At 44.7% G+C, this 21567-nt stretch overlaps 1 protein-coding gene across 1 annotated transcript in view; it reads left to right on the forward strand.

Annotated features, from left to right (window-relative positions):
- The window catches only part of plcb1l (phospholipase C beta 1-like), a gene marked incomplete at both ends in the record, with an annotated part of 254020 nt that overhangs the window by 63997 nt on the left and 168456 nt on the right, over positions 1–21567 (forward strand). The window contains one exon of the mRNA XM_080744659.1: positions 195–263. Coding sequence (XP_080600785.1) covers positions 195–263 — 69 coding nt within the window. The remainder of the gene's footprint in view (positions 1–194; positions 264–21567) is intronic.

Genomic DNA, 21567 nt, shown 5'->3' on the forward strand with positions numbered 1-21567 from the left:
GAATATTTGGTGAATTCCCTAGTGTGACACTGCAGCATGACATGGTAGGCGTAATTATTTTATGAAACACATAAAAAGAGAGCTTTCTGCACCGGCAGGCAGCAACGATATCTTTGTTTTCCCAAAAGCACCTTGTGTTTTGCCCTCTGTGTTGACATCTCTCTCTTTTGTTTGTTTGTCCTCCTCGTGCACAGGAGACAGACCTTCTGGACATCGCCCACATCAAGGACGCCAGAAATGGGAAATGCACCAAGACGCCCAAGGTGAGTTTACTCTCTACTTTGAAAGGGCTCTTTTCAGATGTGAACGCAAAGGAGAGTTCTCCTTGATGTACTGTGTGTGTGTGTGTGTGTGTGTGTGTGTGTGTGTGTGTGTGTGTGTGTGTGTGTCTATTTTTGGAAAGCAAATCAATGCTGTCTTGTGGAGGTGGGCTTGATCACAAATCAGCATCTGACTGTCCAAGTCCTTTGGGTCTGATAGTATGAATGCATACAGTAAACATGAGTATGACTGTATCTATGTTGGTGTTGTGTATAGCTGGTTAGTTATTGGCTTATTTGCTGTTTATCGAATCCCAGATCAAACTAGGGTTGCTTTGTATTTCACACCCCTATGGTGTCTCTTGATTTATTTGCATCCACAACATGTATGTATGTACATGTGTATGCTGTCTACACGCAATATCTTCTTTTGTTTTTTGGCACTGTTGGAAGTCAAAAGAGGAGAAGTGAAGACGTAAAATCTTTAAAGAGCTACTCGCCGTACAAAGCCAGAGTGCAATAACTACGCTTTTGGACACACCGACTTATTTGCGTATCCCAAAGGTCAAATTAACCTTCACACCGGGGCTACACCAGAAAACGCGCACGCACGCGTGCGCTGTCTGTGCGTGTGCGAAAAGCCCCTGGCTACACCAAGGAAGGAATATATGTGCGGGAGACCAGGGAGTTTGTGTACAAAACGTATACGCGCCCACAGAAAATAGAACCGATCCTATTTTTACAGCATGCGTATCCGGGGCTCGCGCTATCCGTGAGCCTGGTGTAGCCGATATCATTTATATATATTGGATCTTTCCAAAACGTGCATACTCGCGCACACGCGTGAAAAGGCTTGGTGTAGCCCGGGCGTCATGATATTGGGGGATAAACAATTACCTCAAGAACAGAACAGAACCTTTTTCAGACACATTCACAACTGGTTTAGAAGGCATTTGTAGAATCACCCGGATCTTCATGTGTTAAAACCTTGCTGATTCTTAGTGAGGAGAGAGGAATGCCTCAGGTTCATCCAGGAATGTGTCAATTCCAGCACTAATGCGGTGTCTCCATGGCCCTTTTGATCTCATCCATAGTCTGCGATCATCACAACACTTAACTGCATTGTTATCCACTCTGCTGTCTATCGCTGGCCACATAATGAGTCAATTTGCCTCATGGCGTACAGGAACTATCTTTGGCATTTGTAATGCTTTATTTCAGACAGGAAACCAATGGCAGAGAGGGAGGAGAGCCATGCAATTTGTTCACGCTCACCAGGAACATTACTCAGAAAAGCGCTACACATAAAAACTTTCGATTTTGTTGTTGTTTTTTCTTTTTTTTTGCCGATAAGAGAAAGCGTCAACTGGTGGGTTTCTTCATCTCCACCAAGCGAGAGACAAATCGGTGTGTGTGTGTGTGTGTGTGTGTGTGTGAGTGTGAGTGTGAGTGTGAGTGTGAGTGTGTGTGTGTGTGTGTGTGTGTGTGTGTGTGTGTGTGTGTGTGTGTGTGTGTGTGTGTGTGTGTGTGTGTATACTATACATATACAGTGGTCTGGTCACACAACAAAGCTCTTGGCTAGGGAGTGAGTGATGATGGAGCCTGGGTGCAGCGCTATAGTTCAGGTAGGATTCATGCATTTCTAAACAGCTCACAGAGCGAGCGAGGGCCGAGGAGCCTGTGCGTGCACGTGGCCCTGGGTTGAAGAGGGCCGTGCACGTGGCCATGAGTTAAGACTGGCACAGGGAAACGGTGGGAAAAGCCCACCTGCACACCGACAGAAGCAACAGGGTGATGGAGCGCAGCTTCTGAGGAGTTGATGAGGAAAGCAGGAGAGTATCAACAAACAAAAACAAAAATCAAATAGATTTTTATAATTGACTTACTGTATAATCGAGTACATCGAATTGTCTGATCAACCACTTAGGCCAGGAGTCTTCAACAGGGGGTCCGGGACCCCTAGGGGGTCCTCAGAGTTGATACAGGGGGTCCTCCAAATCTTTGTGTGATAGAAGTTTTTTTATAGCGTCCATATTCTGAGAACTTTAGCCAAAAATAGCAGATCTACAAGCTCACAACGACTCACGCTGTTGTGAGCTTGTAGATCAGCTATTTTCGGCTAAAAGCTTTGGTGTAGAGTTGAAAAAGAGCAGACTAAGTACAGAGTGAAAGATCAAGTTTATTAAGTATAAGTATAAATGGTTAAATATCTGAAAACACAAATTGACAAGAATCCAAAATACACTGATGATTGTGCTGTCAAACTATATGGAATCTATGAAAAGGTTGTGGGGGTCCCTGCTTCATCTCTCTCTCTCAACTAATGGGTCCTTGGCCTGAAAACATTGAAGACCCCTGACTCAAGGTCTTTGTACACTGCTGCGTTCTTCGGGACGTATATCGGAGTGAATTTCGGAGCGCATGAATACAAAAATCAACCTCACGTTATGTCAATCACGTTTGCACACTGCCGCTCGTTTCGTATTTATTTTTGGACCAGGGTTGATTTTTTCCGATTTTCGCAGCTGTTGCACTGAGTCCCTTGCTCTCTCTCTCTTTCCTCTCTCTCTCCCTGGCTTTTGGATTTCGGATTTCCAAAACGCAACGAAAACACGCAGTGCAGTGTGCAACCAGCTTTAGGCCCTATGTTGTACTTTGTTGTACAATGGTGTCACGCAAACAATGCAGAAAATAGCCAATCTACGTATGAGCTCACAAGGTAATGCGACGGGCTGTGAGTGTGTAGATCTGCTATTTAGGAATCTAGGAAAGCGAGGGCAACGTAGAGACACGTCAGGAGGTTAGAGCAGGACGTGAGTGCAGACGACGAGCCCCATCATCATGACACACAGCACTTTGCTGCAACTGGACAGCATTTTACTTCTATGGCGCACCGCTCTACAGCCTCCTGTCAAAACACATCCAGGCATTTCATTTAATTTGACTCTGGGCTGTTAAACCCAGCTCAGATGAAAAGAGCTTTTTCGTTGCCAGAGTAGCAAGAGTGCAAAGCGTGGAGGATAAGGACGGTAAAAAAAGTGGAAGATGATATTATATTGGCAGGTTGCTGAGGCCTTCAAGGACACTGCCAAGTATTGGCGTTGTACACTAAGTTAAATTGACACTAGGGTTTTTGTAAGTGTATTTGCGGGGAATATGATATGGCATTCATCCCATATGCATTGCACACATAACCATATAAGCGCAAATATAAAACATACACATATAAGCGCGTAGTGGTGAACCCTACTGGAATAGCGGTAATGAACTGCATGCCATTTCATGAAAATCAATGACATACTGTAGATAAATATTGATCTCATGTCATGGCTCCCCCAGGGCATGTCTGGTCATATAGGAACAGGATGAAGAGAGGGAGATATCAGTGGAAAGGCTGTCCCTTTTTAATCCATAATTCATGTTCAGCTGTGGTTCACACTTAAAGGATATACCTACTGTGCCGCCATGTGGGTTTCCACAACGTCATCCATTACTGATACTGACGTAATCCATCACCGATGTAATCCATCAATGATGTAATCTACGGGGCCAGCCAATGAGAAAAAAGTAACAAGAAAATCACGCGTAAGTGATGAGAAATATGACCACGTGACCACTACTTGCACAATCTATGTAAAGCACCTTGGATGAAAGGCACTATATAAGAATGCACCATTTGAATTTAAATGCACCATTTGCTTGCACGTCTCTTCATCGATCTGGCTGTCTACGACCTAATAATAACAAAACAATACTTGTGTGCAATGGCCAGAAATACAAAGACTGCTGCATTATGGTGGAGATACTGCTGTAGTGTCTTGTGTTTATTCGCTAGTATTGCACCCCTGTAATTTACACTATGACAAGCTGCCTAATACGTCTGCAATACTTTGCTTCTGTTTTTAGAACATCTGTTGTCTGAGTTTGTATGCCCTCTATAGCGTTTACACTAATTTCCTCAGGGGCATCATTTCAATTGATACATACCATTCATGTAAAACCGCAGAAAACAAACACACACATACACACACACACACACACACACACTCACACACACACACACACACACACACACACACACACACACACACACACACACACACACACACACACACACGTGTGCTCACTTAAAGACGAGTGGAGATACTGGCAGTCTGGCACGGTGACAACATCTACACAAGCTTTCGCTTTCCGACTCGGCTCTATCAGACTCAGACACTGAGTCCCATTGCCTGGAAGCAGGCTCCAGATGGCACATAAAAGCTTTATTCTTTATGAGCTGTTGTTGTTTGTGTTGGAAGCTGCTACTACAGCTCCAGTGCTTTCAGGTTGAGATGGCGTGCGTCAGTAACATAGGCGCTCGTAGACACATGGCAGCATGTGGGCTGCTTGTCTGAGCTCCGTTAAACTCATGTCAGCCCGCCCACGGCCGTTCCCGCTTATGATTCATACATCCATGCTGTCAGTGCACACTAACACACACGCACGCACACACGCACGCACGCACACACAAAATAAACTCAAACATTAAATATGTTTGCTGGGCGCCCGCTGGCCTACTGGTCATAGGCTTTGTGTTGCCGGGGCGCTGGTTCGATTCCCCAGCCCGACCAGATTTGCTGCATGTCACTCCCCATCTCTCTCCCCGTTTCGTGTCAGTCAATTGTCCTGTCGATAAAGGCATAAAAGCCCAAACAACATATCTTTAAAAATAAATATATATCTGTTTGCTACGGATAAAGGCGTTCAGGCATAGGAGCGCTTGCACGCACTACACGCACACGCACACACACACAATACCAATCTCTTAACAGATTGACAAATGCAGAGCATGCACAATGAAAACACAATCTCTTAACACGCGCTTCACGTGTTGGTTACACATGGACAGAGATAAGAGTCACACGCGCACGCTCACATCCTACGAAGAGAGACCAAGCCAGATTAGATCAGTGTCTTCAGTCGCTGCCACGGATGACAATTAGCATGCGTCCACCCCCTCGTTCATCATTCATGCTGATTAGATTGGCCTGTATGTCCGTGTGACAACGAGGGCTAACCTTCGTTTGACTGGTGGCTTCCAGATTTGAATCAGCCTCAGGGTCTGGTAAACAAAGCACGGCACTTATAATGAGCCACTCCATACGTGACACGCTGCAGAGTGGACCGAGCCATCCCTGACCAGAGGACACAGAAGGTGACACGCCATTGCTCTTGGTCTTTGTTATGTCCGCTCATTAAAACCACAGATCCATGGGCTAATCAATTTCCACTCCAGACCAACCCTGACCTTTCCAGTCATTTATCCAGTAATTTAACATCTAATGTTGGCTTGTGAAAGCAAAGAAAAGTGTGTGTGTGTGTGTGTGTGTGTGTGTGTGTGTGTGTGTGTGTGTGTGTGTGTGTGTGTGTGTGTGTGTGTGTGTGTGTGTGTGTGTGTGTGTGTTTGTGTAATATATATATATATATATATATATATATATATATATACTTGTTTTTGAGGTACCAGTGAGATTGGGACCGGAGCGATTGATGCTGGTGAATGTTAACCTGGTGAATGCTAACCTGCCGACGCTGGTGAATGTTAACCTGGTGAATGCTACTATGCCTAAACCTAATAGACAGACATTCAGTAAATTAATAGTTAGATATATATTGTTATATTGTGACATGCATTGCAATCTTGTTTAGATTGAATGAGCAAGTATAATTACATTACATTATTAACTAATCCACTGATTTTCATACATTCATTCATTCATTCATTCATTCATTTAAAAATGTCTTTCTATAGCACTAAAGCAAAAGTACAATAGTGAAACAGTAAAAGAGTCATTTGTGCATAAAATATCAGTACAATATCAACTATCACTTTGCTTTTTCCAGAACTGAGGCATCAGTCCACCACACAGACCACCGACCACACCCACCCCAACCACTATGCATTCACTTGAAGCCCCGTCATACTCGTTGTGCGCTGGTGTCGCATGCTGGAAATAGCACCGCAAGCTTATACAGTAGTTTATATTTTCTGCACACGAGTCACGACACCCGTGCAGCCAAACTAAGTTATAGTTCCGGCACAGAACTATAACTATAGGTTTTTACAAGCTTATAGATTGTATTTTCTGCACAAGAAAATAGGTATACATCAGTCAAAAATGTTCATCAACCTAGAGAAGACTGTGGGTACAGCCCAACTATCTTATTATCACGTATGTACAGTATGTATGCACCCGTTGGGGTCAGGGCGAAGGGGCAAACGGCGGTTGGCTGTGGTGGGAGTACTTGTAAATATTGTGAATATTTGCTAAATCTAAGTCTTTGCTCAGAACTAAATACTGGCCTCAGAAACAGTAATGAAACTAGCAAACGGCAGTGAAAGTGCTTCACACATCTTCCAAAAAAGCAGAAATAAAAAAGTTATAATAATAAAAAGTTATTCGGCCATACTGTATGGCTCATCTTTGAAGTTGGATGCACTGACACTCTGTCTTTGATGGACACTTTCCCACACAGCGGCTCTACCAGTCCTTCTGGCTGGCTGACTGACAGGCGATTAAACCCCCTATCTCACGGCAGATCACCCTCCCTCTAGCTCTAGGTTATATATTATAAAACTCTATGGCAGGCTCTTCTTCGCGCTGCCGCCCGGTTACAAACTGTTGGCTCATAACATGTCTTAAGGGGACAGGCGAGACCAAAACACAGTGAGATAGATGCACACGCTGAGTGACAAGAATACAAAGACAACGACATACTGTACGACATACCTGGCCCCAGACTCCGGGGCCGTCACACAGGTGCTGCTGTGACACGGGGGATTTTTTTCTAGATCCTGGAGCAATGTAATTGTGTTCTCGTCTCTGACAGTAGCCTGTCGGTCCCATCTGTCAGATAGGCTTGTCTGAGTGCTTGATGGACTTCCACAGCTGACGGGTGTCTAAACAGCGCCTGCGGAGAATGATTGCACCCAGATGATCAGTGACGTACGCCGCCTCAGCTGTGTCCTCCACCCCCCCGATTTAGAGTTCTCAACAGGCCTGAAACGGGCCCGGCCCTAACTGGGCCCTACTCGGCCCAAGGCTTGGCCCGGCCCGAACAATTACAGTACCATAATTAGAGGCCAGAAAACGAAAAGTTGTCATTATGCGCTCAATGTCCTTAAAGTCACGCATCCAACAAGCTTTGAACTGAGCGGATTGGAGCTTCTGTACCAGAGATAATGGCCAGAACATGCCACTTTCCTCCATTTTCGACTGCTGTTTTTTGAGCGCAGATTTTCAATTGTGTTTTTGTCAAACGTTTTTCTTTAATAACGCAGGCTAGGAAGGTTGCGCGGCGACAAACTATTATATCTGAGTAAAGTTCACTTTGAACTGCATCGAACACATCCGCCGTCGTTTCCGTTGGCTTTACGGTTACGTCGCTAGGGGGAGCTTAAATCTCTTTTTTGGGGGTAATAGATATATATATATATCTTTTGACAAATTAGCATATATTTTGGGCCTGGCACCGTCCAAAAATGTCGGGCCGGATTCAGGCAGATTTTGAGAACTTTACCCATATTTAACCACTTAAACCCCTTTCATACATTTTGAGACACGTTGTGAGCTTGTAGATTGTATGGTTCTTTTTACATTCCTGCCATTTTTTTTCTTTGAGCGGTGGTCACACCGTCTCCATAGCGTCGCCGTGTGTATATCCGTCCGTCCGTCTCTGTTTGTAGCATGCAATACCGTTGAGTGACCAGAGAGGTGCTGTTGAGCACGCACGCGCACACACACACACACACACACTGGTGTGTTTTTTTTCCTTTTCTTTTTTTTTCTTTTTTCAGGGGGAAATTTTCACCAACTGTATAATGACATGTCCCAAAAATAGGGACAGCAGGTTGAAAATGGTAAATCACTTGAGCTATACACTTCAATAACCGGGGTCCCCTCTCCCCTGGGACTATTTTGTAGGTCCGTTCCAGGGGCGGGAGGTCATGTTTTCTCATGTGTGTGTGTGCGTGCGTGCGTGCGTGCATGCATCCGTGTGCGTAAAACAGACACAGCTGGATCGATTGGTGCTCTGCATTGGTGCATTGGTGATTTAATGTTTGGTGGGGGTCGCTTATCTAGAGACGTCCCGCAAACATCGCTCAACACCTACTATACAGGTCTATTGATATGCATATAGGCCCGTTTCTTTGTTAAAACACCCGTAGGTGACACTGAAGCGTTGGCGAGGTGTAAACTTGGGGGGTTTAGGATCAATGCATGTCCGTTTGCGTGAGAGGCGAGACCCCTGCTCAGAAAAGATATGGGGCGGCGGGGGCGAGCGACCCAAGACTAATTCAACACCAATACTCTGCACTCTCTCTCACCTAATGAACTCAGTCATGACCCATAACATTACACATTACACATTTTAAATAAGGGGAAACATCTGTCACTGTCTTTTATACCAAAGAGGACCTTTGCATCACAGGGTTTCCTACAGGAAAAAGTCTTGCCGCTCAGGGCAGGGCGGCAGGCTGCATTGTGCTCGCGGGGGGCGGTGCAGCGTGGTGTAGGCGAAATGTGAAGTCCATCTACTGTACGGTATATTAGTCCCAAATCGCAAAATGTACTATAGTGGTTTTAAAAGAAATCTATATCTTTTCCGCGCACCGTTAAAGCCCCGGTGAACATTATCCTGTGACAGTAGGCTGCTCTGGACGTGTGTATGTGATGAAAACAAGCATGCACTGGTGACGTTTAGGGCTTTTCGCTATGCGTCTTGGCCGGGCGCTAAAGATTTCAAGCCAGGCGCAGCGCCCGGCTTGTAAAGTGCTGCCGGAAACCCTGCATCATGACTTGAAGTTAATAGCTTACTTTTTGGCGTTACTGACTCTACTATTTGTCTGTTTCTCTCTCTCTCTCTCACTCTCTGTCTGTCTGTCTATTTGTCTCTGTCTCTATCACTCTCACTCCCTCCTTCCCTCCCTCCCCCTCCCTCTCCCTCCCTCTCTCTCTCTCTCTACCTCTGTCTCTCTCTCACACACATGCGCGCGTGTGCGTGCGTGCGTGTGTGTGTATATATATATATACTGTATATATATATATAATAATATGTTTTGGGGACCTTGAGGCAGTTCACACAGTTCCAAACCCTCAGCTCTGTTCAGTATGAAGTCTGTATTAAATCAGGCAGATTAGTTTGTTCCTGAACAGTCTGTTCCCGTCCCCCAGTGCTAGCCAAACCACTAAAGCCAATCATATCCTCCCATCTGATCCGTGCAACTTACCATAATTAGAAGTAATCTATCCATGACTCACAGGCACAGAGAATCTCAGTTCTCTGGTAACCACATGAACCCTAGCGTCTTTATTCTGATGGGCATGTCATAATAGGCGGACATTCAGCGGAACTACATGCCAATGACCGCCTATACCTAGCTGAGAGAGAGAGGTACTATATATATATAGAAAGAGAGAGAGATGAAGCAGGGACCCCCCACTGCAGATTCAACTTTTTCACAGATTTGATAGATGGCTTCATAGACATGTTTGACAGCACTGTCATCATTCCATGTTGGATTCATATTAATGTGCATTTTCAGACATTTAGCCACCTAAACCGTCAATACTTGCCTGGTAAACCTGACTTTCACTCACAGACTCTTCACTCACAGACCTTTCACTCACAGACTCAGTACTCAGTCTGTGCTTTTTTTCTTTGCCGAAAATTGCCAGTCTGCAGGCTCGCAAATATTTCATATTTCTTTCTGACAGAAATGTTTTTATTTTTCACTGAATGTTCACCTACAGTATTATGACAGGCCAATAAGGCTTTTAGAATTTGTATGTGGGGTGATTTCTCATAACTGTTTACAACCAGGGCTAGAATATGAATTTGATTACAATTAGATAAATGTAGCCATTTCCCTACAGCTATGTCATGTTATATCACCTATACTGCATATACCACATTTGTTTAAATGCTGCAAGCTATCCATTCATATGCTTCTGGTATGCATAGGTACAGTACAGTACATATTCAGTACTGTAGATACAAGGGGAACATTTCCTCACTGGAAATACTTAAGTTAAATTAAACAAAGATAACTCTGTCTGTGAATACTTGCATACTGTCCCCAGGGCCAGAATAACCCTTCGGTCACCAGTGCTACAACCAGTTTTGGCCGACACATTTCACCAGTTCAGCGGTTATTCAGCAGTCATTGTTCCAATGTTTCGTCAGGCTTTCGCTTTCGTCGGGCTTTCACTGATTGACTGTCCCCATACTGTTCAGATATACAGAATGGTGCCTGTCAGGGTGCACTGCTAGTTTTACTCAGTCATAATCTTAGTATTTGTGTGTGTGTGTGTCTGGCCTGGCCTGAACAACAGCGCCCCTCCTTTAACATGTGTGGTCACAAAAGGTACTGTAGGCTACATACAGACACGGAGACAGACAGACAGACAGACCCACACACACGGCCACGTATAGGAGCGTTGTGACCACCGCTCAAAAAAATAATGTGTGTTCCAGTGGCTGGCTGGCTGGCTGGCTGGCTGGCTGGCTGGCTGGCTGCCAGACAGACAGACAGACAGACAGACAGACAGACAGACAGACAGACTGAGTACCTGAGCAGGATGTGATTGCAAGCAGGTCCCCAAAAGATCAACCACATTAACCTCGACATCCTTATTTTGTAAATGTCCAACATTTTCAAAGTTTTCAATATCATCTCCAAATTTAGCAGATCTACAATCTCACCATTTTTGCAATTTTTCGTACAACAAAATACATGTGACTTGAGTGGTTAATGCAAGTACACGTAGGTTTATAGACATGCATGAGTGCATACACAGTGCACACACAAGCCTGCACAAGGAAGTACACGTGTGTGTGTGTGTGTGTGTGTGTGTGTATGTGTGCACGTGCACGCTCTGCCCGTGCGTGCCTGTGCCTGTGCCAGGGTGTCTGAGAGAGAGAGAGAGAGAGAGTGAGAGAGAGAGAGAGAGCGAGCTAGTCCCTCACAGAGATTTGCATACAGGTTAATCAAGAAGATCAAATAAAAGGGACACAGAATGATTTCTGGAGAGCTTTCAGAGAGGCAGACACTGTTATCAGCTCCACAACACATGGGAATATTATGCTGTTGAACAAAGCCCTCGGACCAACCTTCACAACACAGTATGTTCCTTAAGCCACTGGTTCCCAAATAGTGGGTGAGGATGAATGTGATGTACCTTGAAGCATTTACTTTACCAAACTCATCCAAAACAGGATTTATAGAAATCTTGAACTGGTGTTTAATCCATATAGAGCCAGGGAAGGCGAATACATGATGTTCATATACTGTATAATGTATACTGTATATATGTGTGTAAATATGTGTTCTTTGCCTCTGTGTCGAAATAAGATGGCAACATCATCATGCGGCTAGCATACTACTACTGTATATCTTATTTCACAGCTTCTCGGTTCCTGTTGAGTTTCAGAGGCTGGATTTTGAGAGAAAGTGTTCCAGGGGGCTCTGTTACAGTCTAAGCTTACAGCAGAAAGGGCTCCTGCTTAAATACCAAGCTCCTTGTGTATCCCCACAGCAGCGTAACGGGATCACAGAGAACTCCTGTCTGGCCAACAAAGCCATCAGTCTCTCACACTGGCAAGGTCCTAAAAGAGTGCTGTTCTCACACAGTGGTGGAAAGTAACTAAGTACATTTACTCAAATACTGTTTTGACTTTCCTGGAGTACTTCAAATTTTCAACACATTATACTTCCAAATACTTTTTTGCTCCACTACAATATTTGAAAACTTGAATTGCTACAGTAGGCTACTTTGTAGAATTTGATTGTTATATCGATATATATCCCAGCCCTACTGAGAGTGACTGCCGACCAAGAGATGTTTTTTTTGCAGTACTGTGGAGACAGATCTGTTTTCTAAGTCCAGTCACAGACAAGGGAGCAGTTCCACTTTTCTGTCCCGGAGTCGATTGCGGCTCCAGAGCCTCCTCTCATGTGGATGTTTGTATTGATTTTTGGACTACTTAACACTGGTTTGTTATTTTTTCTTTGGTATCAATAATATGTGTACTCTTCTCCCCGGGGTAAAGCAAAAATAAACCCACGGAACAGGGGCCTGGTTGCGACATGATATGAATGTTAAATGGTTCATTTGCTTGTGTGTTGACGATAAGAAACACATGTCCCGCCATTCAATCCCTGAATGACCAGGCAAGGTCATTGTCTGGCCACGGGATACAGTGCAGTGTGACATTGGACGACAAACAGTCCAGACAACATGGACCCCGCTGCTCTCCCACGGTCAATCAGCATGTTTGCAGGTAATGACATCAGCGTATCGAACAGCGGTGGAACAACAGTGGACAAACAAGGGGTCGATATCGGTATCATGTGGAACCTATCATCACGTGTCACGAGCCTGATATGAAAGCCAATAAGCCATGTAGGACATGCTGTACCTGTTGGAGACTTGGCACAGGGTGGCCAGTGGTGCTTAGCCCAACAGCGAATGTGTATTTGATACGAGAATAACAAAAGTATCATGATTTTCGGCAAGTGATACGCTCTTATGACAAAGTATGAATTAGGTTCAGCGGAAGTCTTTCTAACTGCATACTTCGGTGTATTATGTTTAGAACGGGTACACATTATTGTGTATCATTATTTTATGCTTTAACTATTGAAAAATAGCAGATATACAAGCTCACAGCGCGGCACCGAGTGCTTGTAGATCTGCTATTTTTTAACCCGATTCTATAAGTGTCTTTTGAATTCTTCTAAGAATTTTGGAAAAACCTACGTTTCTATGTCAGCAATCTGGCCAGCCATCGTCAAAGAAAATATCCTTTTCACTTCAACTGGAGCTCAGTTAGTCTGTTCTTGAGAGACTTGAGAGGTTCTCAAACCTTTTCATGTGAAGGACCCCCAAAATGATATGTATTTGGCCACGGACCCCCATCTCAAAATATCTAGTTCCAGGGACCCCCCAGAAGCAAAATTTGAGTTCGCTTTGAAAATACATATATTCAAAGATTTGCACATATTTTCACGACAAAAAAAATAAATAGCAGATCTACAAGCTTGCAGCGCGGCACTCGGTGCCGCGCTGTGAGCTTATATATCTGCTATTTTTCACTGGTTAAAGCATTCAATAATTCTGGGCCTAAATGGGCTAAGAATGGCTGGTCAGTATGTCGAGAAAAACACAAGAGTCACAACCAGGAATAGATTATGAGGCCCTCCACAGGCCTTGGTCGGAGAGAGAGAGAGAGAGAGAAAAGAGAGGAAGGGAGAGAGAAAGATGGGGAACAGAGAGAGAGAGAGAGGATTGCAGCGTGGTGTGCTAATTGGATACTGATTAAAGCTGGGTATATGGTCCTCCATTGCTGATACAATCTACCCAATCATGCTTCTGCTAGAGCCGCACAATGCTGGCATGGCAGTGGAAACACAACAGAATAGAATTTCAGCAGAACTTAGTAGAAAAGTGCCATGCCAAGTACATGATTGAGAAGAGTTTTGTACAGTCACTGCTTGAGTGACTAGTAGCCCCCCCCCCCCCCCCCCCCCCCCCCCCCTTACGCACCCACTCCACTCAGAGACAGAGCCGTGAAGCTGTCAGTCAGATCACAAGCCCGGGGAAATATCGCCCACACACTCCACATTTAGATGTGTTGACTTATACCTCCCTCTCCACACACACACACACACACACACACTGACTCACAAACAAACACGCATGCACGGGCTGCCTACATACTAGCACACACAGGTACACACATGCTTGCACACAAGAGACAAACAGTCCAACCGCTATGCATCATCTTTCCACTCCTTTCTCTCTCTCTCTCGCTTTCTCTTTTGATATCTCATTCTCCGCACCTTTGTCTATCAATGTCTGACATGTTCACTTCTCTCTCTCTCTCTCTCTCTCTCTCTCTCTCTCTCTCTCTCTCTCTCTCTCTCTCTCTCTCTCTCTCTCTGTGTCTCTTTCACTCATTGAGTTTGGCACTCAGAGAATTAAACAGAGCCGTGCTGCTGCCAATGTGGAGATGAGTTGGGAATCGGCTGGCTGTCTACTAACACTCTCAGTCTCCTCTGAGAGACTGGCCTGAGGACAAATGGCAGCTCCTAGTAAGAGGTGATTAGACTAAACCGCTATGGACCCATTGATCTCCATGAACGAAACGGCCACGCCGCAGGCCATCAATAAAAAAAAAACAAGAAAAAAAAAATCCCAATACGTCATCGTCACACAAATCGACGTGACCTCTCTGGCTTGGCGGAACGCCAGGAGACAAAGAGCAGGGGGGCAGAGTTCAAAGTAAAAATAAATAAAGAAGAATGAAAGGTTAACGCAACGTAGACCCTCAGGAGCGCCTGGGTTTGATTCTCCAGTCAATTACGTTGATGATCCTGACTGACGGGCCAAGTCCCCGCGGCACAAAGCCGGCCATCTCATTACTCGCTCGCGGAGGTCAGTCCAAATTGGAGCTCTCTCCCATGCTCACAGCGTTCCTCCCCCTGTTCCCGGGGAAATGAGACTGATCTTCTAACACAGTGGTTCTCAACCTGTGTTCTGGGGGTCCTCAAATTATTTTGGGTGGTCCCCAGATGATTGACTTAATGTGCAACATTGTCTTCTCACTCAACAGTAAACAAACCAACATAACGCTTAAGCGTATAGGGTATCTGCACATTTCTAAAGTGACAATTTAAGGACTTTTGAATGCCTCTAAAATGACAAATTAAACATTGGCCAAATTTTCAAATATTAGAGGCAGAAATTGTGAAAATAGCCGATCTACATGCTCACAACACCTCGCAACGCAAGGTGTTGTGAGCATAGATCGGCTATTTTCACAATTGAACCGTGTTATACAAAATCTAATGCCTCAGATGATTATTTTGGGAGTCACAGCCTGAAAAGGTTGAGAACCACTGTTCTAACACTACCCTGGCCTGTGTACTGAGAACTCCTGAGTTCTGGGATATTTTTTCTGTAGTGTTGGGGACGAATGAATGGCTGACAGAACGAGGGAGAGTGAGTGATCCTGATAAGATGGGGAACAGAGGGGTCTGTGTCAGTGTGCTGTAAGAGGAGTGGAAACCTTACCTGAGCCACGCCCCTTGATGAGTATCAGCGTGGAGTCCCAGTATAGCTGCTCCATTGTGCTCCCTGCAGTACAGTGGCTTTCATCTGAATCCCAGCTGGGATGTCAGCCCCTCCATGCACTCAAACACATGCACATTCAGTTCCATTTGCTGGATGAGGGGAGGATCCATTCCTCTACTTTCTATATCCCTATATCTTTCATTAGTGTGGTTGCCCCTGCAAACTATAGTACTTGTCCGACTTTGTTCCATCTTCCAAGATAGTTTTTTTTATTCTTGCCGCGGAATTCCACCCACAGTTTTGGTGGCACGCATGAGACTGACAGAGTATGTCCATACATAGATCACATGAGAATGACACATAATGTCCATATATGGGCATTCCAATATATAGGCTTAATATTGATGACATCAGGGAAATCCATATATGGGCAATTGGGCATGAAAGGGACATGGACTGACACAGAGATCTCGTAATCGAATTGAATGGTGAGGGTATTGCCAATGCACACCTCTAGAAAAAAGGTAGCCAACGAACATTTTTCGACATAGTTTTAGTCGACGAAAAGGACAGGTGCACCGAGATCTCTTGAATCCATAGAAGGATTTGTTGGTCAGAACTCAAACACAGAGTCTGTGTGTTGTTGTTTTTCTAATAACAGCCCCCCATGTCAACAAGGAATGCAGTGAACACAATGGTTGGCCTGTGGTTGTATCATACCGCTGGTGATCTCTCCTCTCCTCCGCCGTTATTTAATTTAGCCAAGCCAACAGTGTCCCGCAGGGGCGCCACAAGGGGGGGACAATGGGACTGAGTTACTAGGGCCCAAGGTGGAGGGGCCTTAATTATTTTATACTTTAGCTATTGAGGAATAGCAGATATACAAGCTCACAGCGCGGCTCCGAGAACGAAATATTTATAAATACATCATTTTGGGGGTCCTTCACACGAAGAAGTTTGAGCACCTTGACATAGAAGGATTTGAAATATTCTAAGACTTGCACAAATTTTCACTATTTTTCAAAAATAGCAGATCTAGAAGCTCGCAGCTTCTAGAGCTGTGAGCTTGTATCTTCTATCTTCAATAGTTAAAGCACAAAATAATGTATAATAATGCGTAGAACATTCATGGGGGGCCCGCAGTGAATTCTTGTACCCAGGGCCCAGAATTTGGTGTGACACCCCTGGTGTCCCGTATCGGAGGCCGAAACTCATGATGGGGAACACGATTGATTAGTTATTCCAATCACACAGTCTAATGCAATTACAAAGCAACCGGGAGGAACAACAAAGCCGAGCAGGAAAGACAAAACCAAGGCAGCAACCGCTGCAGAATTCTAATCGGTTGGCAACGTTACATGAGGTTCACAGTAAAATCCTTAATGTTTAGTTAGGATTCCTTTTTTACACCCTCAGAGTTAAATTAATGCTGACGATTCTTTTTTTTTATGTGCAAATGAAAGATAATGCTGATATGCAGCGTTCAAGGTTCAAGGTTTCAAAAAGAATGATTATAATGATAATAATCTTCTTGCCATTTAAGCAGTAATTGCATCACTAATTATCAACCTTCGACAATGCAAGTCCATGCTACGGTATGTGAAATCACACATTGTGTGTGTGTGTGTGTGTGTGTGTGTGTGTGTGTGTGTGTGTGTGTGTGTGTGTGTGTGTGTGTGTGTGTGTGTGTGTGTACGCGTGTGCATGTGCGTGTGCTTGTGTGAGTGTGATTGTGAGGAAGGGGGGAGGGACTGATAGTAACATTACTGGAATCACACCACACAATACATTTTCTTAGATCGGATAATTTTTTTCTTGAAGTTACCTTACAGGTAGGGTAGTAGTAGAACTGTATGTACATAATATTCAAATGACCAACCACCTAAACACATTGCCTTTTTTGTATCAACTGTACAAATTGTTATCTACAACCTGTGTGTTATATCCAATGCCATTATGTGCCTGGCTGCTTCCCTATAACATTGTCATCCATATTGATAATTCTGGTGAGTTCTATTCTGTCTGTACATTGTGGCTTTTATTATAAAAAATATAATAAAATAACACTGCACACCAAATGGCTTAAATCTTTTTCACGTCACCGTGCTGACTCCCTTAGTCATTGCACCGGTCTTGGCTTCTTCCTTTCAGCGCGGTGGCACATGATGTCTCCCAAGTCACTTGATGCTTGTAATGAAATCAGATGTGACATTTTGTTAGCCCAGCCGAGGTTGTGCCAGCTGAACTGATCAAACAGGAGTCAGTCGCAAACTCTCTCTCCGATGACAGGGAGGGAAATCGAGCACCGCCGGCCAAATGAACTCCGATTAACGACCCGCCGGCCCAAAGCAGGCGGGTTTCACTGAGGTACACAGTCAGTGGTGGAAGAAGTACTCTAATTTCTTTACATAAGTAAAAGTCTGAAATTCTAACTTAGTTCTCAATAGAAACTGCACATACTGTATATCACGAGTACTACAAAAGCAACAACACACAGAATAAAAAAAACCCAGGGAACATTATTTTGTCTAGATTCAGTCTACTCTGCTGCAAACTAAGATGGGACCACCGCCAAAACGCACGCGTATAATTATGCACGTGCGTGTGTGAGCATGCGTGCCGTGTGTGTGGGAGGGAATAATTACGCTATGTCCTCTGAAAAAAAGAAAAGAAAGAAAAACACTGAGCACTTGAGGTACACGCTGTAAAAGCTGCACTCACACATTCCCTCAGCCTTGGTTTGAATGCTCTCTAATGCTGCATTCACACTAGAAGTGACAACAGCTACAAAATGACCAACCGTGGTCAGCTACACACTTCATCAGCGAGTCGCTGTTGTGCTCACGCTCGTTGAAGCCATCAAATCATATGTTTGTGGGAGCGATGAAGGAGAAAAATATCGAGGAAAATATAAAGGCTTGGATTGAAAATGTAACTGGCAGACAGATCCCCCCATTACAATCAGGAATTGTGTGGAGAGAGGGAGAATGAGAGGAAATGGCGAAACAAAAACATATGATTGTTGACGCTTCACTGCATCATTGGAGCGCTGAAAAGATTTGAAAATAAATTTATTTTGTAGAAATGTATTTTGCAGCCTCATGATGCTGCATACCATTGAAATGACCCATAACCTGCTGCTTTGTCACTGCTAATGTGAAGATGGCAAAAGTACCTTTTATAAATACAGACGCCCCTCAGCAGTATAAATGGCACGATAAAAAATAGTGAGTGGGAAACTACATTTCTAGCACTGACCTAAGATGGAATGCCCACTTTTTGGCCTGGGGAAATATTGCTCTTTTCAGTTTCAGGCAGCACTAGCTGCCTGAAACTGAAACTGAACTCCAAATGCAGTAGTTGGAGGAGGTCTACTGGTTGACAGCACTAGCTGTCAACCAGTAGACCTCCTCCAATTACTGCAGATGTACTAGTAATTTTGCATTAACATACACTACCATGGGGGAGACCACTAGGGGTCGCAAATGGAGTAAGACGCACGTTGCATCGCTGAGCTCCCGCAACTTTAATTTTACGATAAAACTGACTCCTTTTACCACATTTGGTTGATTTTTCCTCGCTAACCCCTTCCCCACACGACCCCGTCTACTTGTGTTGGGTTTTTATTTGACCAGAACTTTCCAGAAGATGTCTGACCGTAACAAACCGCCGACGCGGCAGGATAGCAGGAGGCCTGAGGGTGCTGCTAGCACTGGCTCCTCCGAGCTAGCCGCCGTTGCTAAGATGATTGAGCAATCAATGGAACAACTCCGAGTCGCTCTCACCAACGAATTCAGAAATACCTTTGCCGCCCTCGAATCCAGACTAGATAACCATCAGATGGCCATCTCCGACCAGGACCAGCGCCTGGTTACAGTCGAGGACGGGCTAAACCGCTACAGCGACCGCATGGAGGAGGTGGAGGCTAGGTGTTCCTCCATGGAAGAAAGCTACAACAAGCTGATGTCCAGGATGATCTCGCTCGAGGGACGAAGCAGGCGCTCCAACATAATTTTAGTTGGTTTGGATGAGTCAGTTATGCCTGGTAGTGGTGTACAGCCCACTGATTTCTTTGCAGAGGTCTTGGTGGACATTCTGGGCAAGGACGTGCTTCCCTCGCTGCCAGAACTGGACCGTTGTCACAGGGCGCTGACTGCCAAGCGACCCCCCGGCTCCAAGCCCCGAGCGGTCATTGCTCGTCTACACCGCTACAAAGTTAAGGAGGCCATTGTACGAGAGGCTCGGAAGAAGAGAGGTTCCCTATCCTACAAGGGTAAACCAGTTCTAATCTTTGAAGACCTATGCCCGGAGGTGCTGGAGCAAAGATCTAAATACCGTGAAGTAATGAGCGGCCTATGGCGCCAGGGCTTCAAGCCGTCTCTGCTTTACCCTGCACGGCTCTCCATTACCACCAAAGACGGCAAGAGGAAACAACTATCGTCCCCCAAGGAGGCTGCTGCTTTCTTGAAATCCCAGACCAGAGCTGCTTCAGCGTCACCGCCGCCGGGAGGAGAGGACGGGAGAACCACCTCGCCGCCAACAGAACCGGGAGGAGGAGATGACGGCGCTACCTCGACACCAGCGGAGCCGGGAAGGAGGGATGATGTGGCCGCATCGACATCGAAGCCTACGGGGCCGCCAGCGTCGTCTCCGGGGCGAAGCCTCGCTCTCTCACCGACGATGAGTTCACCCTCCAGACCTGCTAGCCTCCAGCTAACCTACTGAGCGTAACGTTTTCTCTCTTTATTCTCCCACTTTTTACCTATTAGAACGTATTAGTTAATATGGACGGTAATATGGCTTAAATAGCCAGGTCATGTCGACATTTATTTTTTTCTGGTCCACTTTTTTCTTTGTTTTCACTTTGCTACCACTATCGCGCCTAGTACCATACTTTCCCCTTTTATTTACCTAATTGACGTTTTAGTTCATGTTTGTCATTATGGATGGTACTAGGACTAATATAGCTTGTACACGTCGACATTTGTTTTGTCTCTTTTCCACTTTTTGATATCTTTATTATTACGACATTTGCTCTGTCTCTCGCATTGCTGGGGGAGCTAACCGCCATACTTCCCGTGTTTTGTTTTTATTTATTCATAATCCTCTGTCGCTATTTAAATGTTCCTGTTTCGTGGACAATAGTACAAGAGCATGTGGTGCTTTACGTTTCTGTCCGATGCCGTTGGAATGTTTTTATTGACGTTTTCTTTTTATAAATGCGGCCCCTTTTTACTTAGCCTATACGTTTTTTTTTATTAGCATTGTTGTTAGCCACATCGTGGCTGCTAGCCGCTTGCTTGACTTCCGCTTCCGGGTCGCGGCCGTCCGGCCACGTCATCACCCGTGAACTCTATGTGCCGGCAACATAGCGCCCCCTCTCGTTTCGACGGACTAATTGCACCACATTATACTGCAGGTTACGGTGGTAACCCTGGCTCTTTGAGACTAGTTTTTTTTTTGGCTTTGGGATTGATAGCCTTAGGGATGTTTAAGTGCCTTTTTTGACAGACTGGATATATTTCTAAGTGGAATAGCTTGTTTAATGCCTTATTTATTTTACTTTTTGGAACTTCTGATATTTATTTGTTTTTCATTTTTTTATAACCAATGCTGTTTTTATTATTTATAATTACCCGTATATACTTTCAACAGTTTCACAGTATTTAGGGGTTTGTTGGGGGGGGTGGGGGGTGGGGGATTGTTTTGGTTTTCTTACTGGAAGAAGTAAGCATTTCGAGCTGCTTTATTCTTGGTGCGTGGATGCGCATGCATGTGTCCACGCTTGTGGGCGCATGCGTGCGCACTCATGTATTCATGTATATGTTTTGTTTACACATTTATATATGGTTGTGCATCCTGTTGGGTTTTTTTTTTATATTTTATTTATCCTCTTTCTACAAATATCTTTGTTTGCTCTGTTCATGGTGCATGGGTGCGCATGCTTGTGCTCACGCTGTGTGTGCATGTATGCGCATCCTTGTGCATATTAAGAGTACATATGGGTACATGGGTGTACATCCTTTCTTTTTTTATATATATATAATTTTTTATAACAACCTATACTTCTTTTCTTCATCCTTCTCTTTTGTGGTATTTACCAGTGCGGGAGTGCGGCTTTTGAGAGGTGTAGTCTTGCATTGAGTGTGTTTGAAGGTTTTCTGATAAGATGTTTGGTCCCTGTA

Source organism: Nannobrachium achirus, assembly GCF_963921795.1.
Source record: "Nannobrachium achirus genome assembly, chromosome: 16".
Taxonomy (NCBI): domain Eukaryota; kingdom Metazoa; phylum Chordata; class Actinopteri; order Myctophiformes; family Myctophidae; genus Nannobrachium; species Nannobrachium achirus.